This window comes from Cebus imitator, unplaced genomic scaffold (genome assembly GCF_001604975.1).
Source record: "Cebus imitator isolate Cc_AM_T3 unplaced genomic scaffold, Cebus_imitator-1.0 Scaffold133, whole genome shotgun sequence".
Classification (NCBI taxonomy): Eukaryota; Metazoa; Chordata; class Mammalia; order Primates; family Cebidae; genus Cebus; species Cebus imitator.
Genome location: NW_016107448.1, coordinates 1933432 through 1937869, shown reverse-complemented (window position 1 = coordinate 1937869; position 4438 = coordinate 1933432). Strand labels below are relative to the sequence as shown.

Below are 4438 nucleotides of genomic sequence, written 5' to 3'. Positions count from 1 at the left end.
AAAAAAAAAAAAAAAAGGAATATGTTAGGTCATTATAATCAGCGTATCATATTGAAGTATAACAGATTTATTCACCTGTCATCTGTATTCTGTACATTAGCTTGAAATTTGGACCAACGTGGTTTTTAAATTTGATTTTAATTTGTTTACTAACTCCTTAAGAAGTAATTTTTAAATTTTAAAGTTAATTTGGAAATTTTCTACAAAGCAGAAAAGAAATGTTCGTACTTTATACACAAATCATTTTGGTTTTGAGTATTTTTACTAGCCAACACCTCTTTCAGTTTTCCCAATGTTAATTAAAATATTATTTTTATTTTTCTTGCTTTAACATAAACATATTACTAGAATAAGTAAGAATTGCATTGATATTCAGGTAGAGATTTTACATTTCAAGACCCCAAAACAACTTTAGATTTTTTAGTATATTTAACGTAAGTTAAATTTTGAAATATATATGTCATCAAGTTCAGTTTCATGATTCATTAAAACAGAGTTCCAGAAACTGGCTTGTGAGACAAATTCATCCAGCTGCCTTTTATTTTTACAGCCAGGAAGCCAGGAATGGTTACTACATTTTCAAATACTTAAAGTTTAAAATAAGTATATATACTATATCCTTGGTTTTGACTCCTGACTCAAAAAAATTAAAATGTTAACTATCTGGACATTACAGAAAAACTTCCCAGGCCCTGATTTTGGAAGCTTACTTTCATGATTTACAATAACAAGTCATACGCATATTGCTCCTTCATCTATTCCGTGTTTTGAATTTTAAAACTGGTTGCATTTGTATTCTGTGTCAAGAATACAGCCCAGTATGAGAAAATACATGATTATTTTTCATTTTTATTTTATCTTAAAAAAATGTAATGTACTTCTCTTTGACATTGAAGAAATGGTTGGGAGGTTTTTTTTTTTTTTTTTTTTTAAGCCATCTGATTAAATTTCACTAATATAACATTGCTGGTATAGTTGTTTATATATGTTGATTAGAGAAATATGAAATATTTCATATTTGAAAGTTTTGTCTTATTGAATCATTTGTTAATTGATTCAACCTAAAATTAAAATTTTTGAGCCATCAGTCATTTTCTGAGTGTAGATTGTATAAACAGTATTTCCACGGGTCACATTAAAGTGGTTACTTTTATTTTTGTCATACACTCAAATATTTTATATACTCTCAGAGTTTCCATGATCATTTGATTTCTGATATGAGAATATAGAAGAAATGTTCCATTGGTAAGGCATATTCTCTTTGCTGTCTTCTATATTCTAGAACAGCATGACACCAAAATAGGATATCATCTGACTTGGATAACTAAGATGCAGTACCATGTGAAATAGTGGATTTGAGTATGCAAAGGATTGAACAATCAAATAACTGTTTTATTGTAATCTAAAAAATGTTTCCTGGACATGGTCCATGTTATTTTTTTTACTTCTTTTTAAGACATATGTTTAACATTTCAAATCAAATCACAGCAAAATAAAGTCAGTATAATGATTCAGTAAGTAATATAGCTAATGCAAGTCTTGGCATCACCAAATATCTTGATTTTCTGGTTGTTCATATAATCAGTTCAGAACATTTAATCTTTGTTGGAAAATTCAAATAGTCCATGATGAATTACTGTGGCTTATACAATATTGCTGCTTTTGTAACAGGAGGGAAGGTGGTTCTCTTTCTCTTTTCTTTGCCTTTATTTCTCCTTGTACTGAAATATTTCTTCAGATCTACATCATTTCATTCAAATACACTTTCTCATCTAGAAAGAAACATTTCTTTTGCTGAGTACCTTAAGAAAAACAGAATGGGATGTTGCAGAGTGGGGAGTTATGATCAAAGTTTAGGTTCTTAGAGATTCTTCATAAATCAGTAGAAATTACTAAACTATCATTGATACTGCTTACTTTTAGTTAGAGATGATTTTAAGCCTTCTCAAGTTATAATTAAGGCATTTGCCCTAATTCTTTCCAGATACAAAGAAGGAGATAATTAATTGATTACTTTAATAATAATATTAGTAATATACAGTTCTTGTGCTGGTCAAAGATCCATGTTCCAAATGTGGCATCTTAGAGCTTTTTGATCATAGAGCAACCATGAAATTTAGATTTTTACCCTAAGGCACATTGCTTAACCTTTTCGGTCTTATAGTTTACTCTTATTGCTTAACCCATTTCAATGTCCTTATCTATAAAATGAAGGTAATAATTATTTTTCAGAGTTATTTTAAGGGAGGTACCTAGCACAGTTCCTGACATACAATGATTAAAAAGTAGAAGTTCTTCTCCCCACCCTCCCAACATAACTGGGTACAGACTGATTCCTCTTTTTAAGATAAGCAAAATATGGACTGACTTGTAAACACTGAACAAAAGTAATTATCTCTATTTCTAATTATTGACAAATGTAGCACAGTAAAGACTGGTTGCAAAACAAATCAATAGCATTTTAAATACATTAAAAAATAAGTAATTTTGCCATGTCTGAGCAGAAAAAGGCCCTAAAAGCCAGCACATCATAACCCTGTTTTGCTCATTCTATTCTCTATGGCAAGAATGCCTTTTCCTCCTCTTCTTCCCTATGCTTTGTTTCAACTTCACTCTGTAGATTAATTCCGGTGGCTCTTTTGAAGACTATCTGGGAAGACTTCTTCCCCAAGAAGCCTTTCTTGGCCCCCACACCTACCTCCTCTTCTATACTTGAGTCACCTGACTCCATCTCCATCATTGTTCTCATCACATAACAATCACTCAATAAATGTGAGTTCCTTGAGCAAATCTGCATTTGTTCTGTCTTTGATTCTGCTGTGTCTTTGACAGGATGAATTTTACCATAAGATGAAATGTTCCCATTTTGAATACTAAATTTAATGTATAATTTACATATCTTTCTTGCTTTTGATTCTAAATAACATTATTTTTTAAAGCACATGTTCATAACTTTGATTTAAATAAAATCTTATTGGAATATTATATTATTATAAGTTGTGGAAATAATGAACTCTAATGTGAAATCAAATATGTAAAGGCCTAAGAATAATTTATATATGGTACTGTTTCATAATATAAATTTGTGAACATTTAATCAATATAATAAAGTGTCCTTTTGTTGTTACTGATAGTAGAGATGTGATTTAAGGCAGTTATGTTTATTTTTATATGCCTTGTTTAACTAAAGAGACAGAAATAAAAATTTTAAACATGATAAAAATTTTACCAAAAGTTGATATAATTCTCTGCTTAAAAACATCAGCTTAAAGTCTTCTTTTTCCCTGTAATTTTATATTACAACCAGGATTAAGTATTTAATCAAGAATGCTATAAAGAAAAGTAATTATATTTCTCTGATTATTGAGTAGAACTATTTTGAGGGACTGAATTTAAAATCTTTTGAATTTTTGTTCTCTAGTTGAAAATTTGATCTCTTTTAAAAGAAATAAACTTCAGAGAAATACAGATTTAGAAGAAATGATTCACCCAACGTATTCATATTTTCTGTATTTATCCTCTCTCTGCTTTCTCTCTCTGATCTCTCTCTCTCTGTGTCTCCCTCCCCCACTTTTTACCCTACTTCCTCCATCCCCCTCTCTTTAACTTCCTTACTAGAGTTCCACCTAGAGAACAACAGCTACAATGCCCTTACACCAATAGGCTACTTTATATCAAATTTATGAAGCTAAAAATGTTATCTTGAATGGGCTTAAGTGTATGTTCTTTGAACTAAGAGAAAGTACCACTATGATGTGATGAAAGGGGTGTGTGTGTGTGTGTGTGTGTGTGTGTGTGTTAAAAAGCTCCAGTTGGGCAGCATTTCAAGCTTGACAGTATGAATATAATTTTTTAATTGTAAAATATATGTTGGACAGACTTTCTTGTATCTGTAGGGCAAGGAAATAATTATGTTATCTAAAAATAAAACTCACATTTTCTACTTTTGTTCCTACCTGCAATGAATTACTTGCTAACAGAAGTTAATATTTAATTGGCTAGGTACGAAAAGAGTATGGGAAATGCCTACGAACACATTGCTGTAGTGGCAAAAGTACAGAGAGTTCCATTGGTTCAGGGAAAACATCTGGTTCTCGAACTCCTGGACGCTACTCCACAGGTTCACAGGTAAACAATAGTTGTTCACTGAAATGAAGTAATTCTTAGCTATATTTCTGTTACCAGTTACTCTCCCTTATGATTGGTGCTAATTTCTATTCTATGTTTCACACATCACTTGTTTTTGTTGTTTCACTGTGTCCCACATGGGAATGATTCTGACAGAGAAGAAACCAAAACTGTAATAACATAATGAAATTTAGGGTCTAAGTTTGCATAGTAATTAATGACTTCAGATTGTTTTTAGTTCAATAAATGCAGCAAGAAAGAAATTTGCCATTTTACCCGAAATTCAAAAAAAGTAATATTTCATATACAT

The 4438-nt window shown here is 30.7% G+C and overlaps 1 protein-coding gene and 1 long non-coding RNA gene across 30 annotated transcripts in view; one reads left to right on the top strand and one right to left on the bottom strand.

The window, feature by feature from the left end:
* The window catches only part of ADGRL3 (adhesion G protein-coupled receptor L3), a 559234-nt gene that overhangs the window by 520847 nt on the left and 33949 nt on the right, over positions 1–4438 (top strand). For all 29 annotated transcript variants that reach the window (XM_017541414.2, XM_017541407.2, XM_017541408.2 and 26 more), the window contains one exon: positions 4003–4128. In XM_017541414.2, coding sequence (XP_017396903.1) covers positions 4003–4128 — 126 coding nt within the window. The remainder of the gene's footprint in view (positions 1–4002; positions 4129–4438) is intronic.
* Positions 1–4438, bottom strand: part of LOC119473117 — a 54012-nt gene that overhangs the window by 37455 nt on the left and 12119 nt on the right. The window lies entirely within an intron of this gene.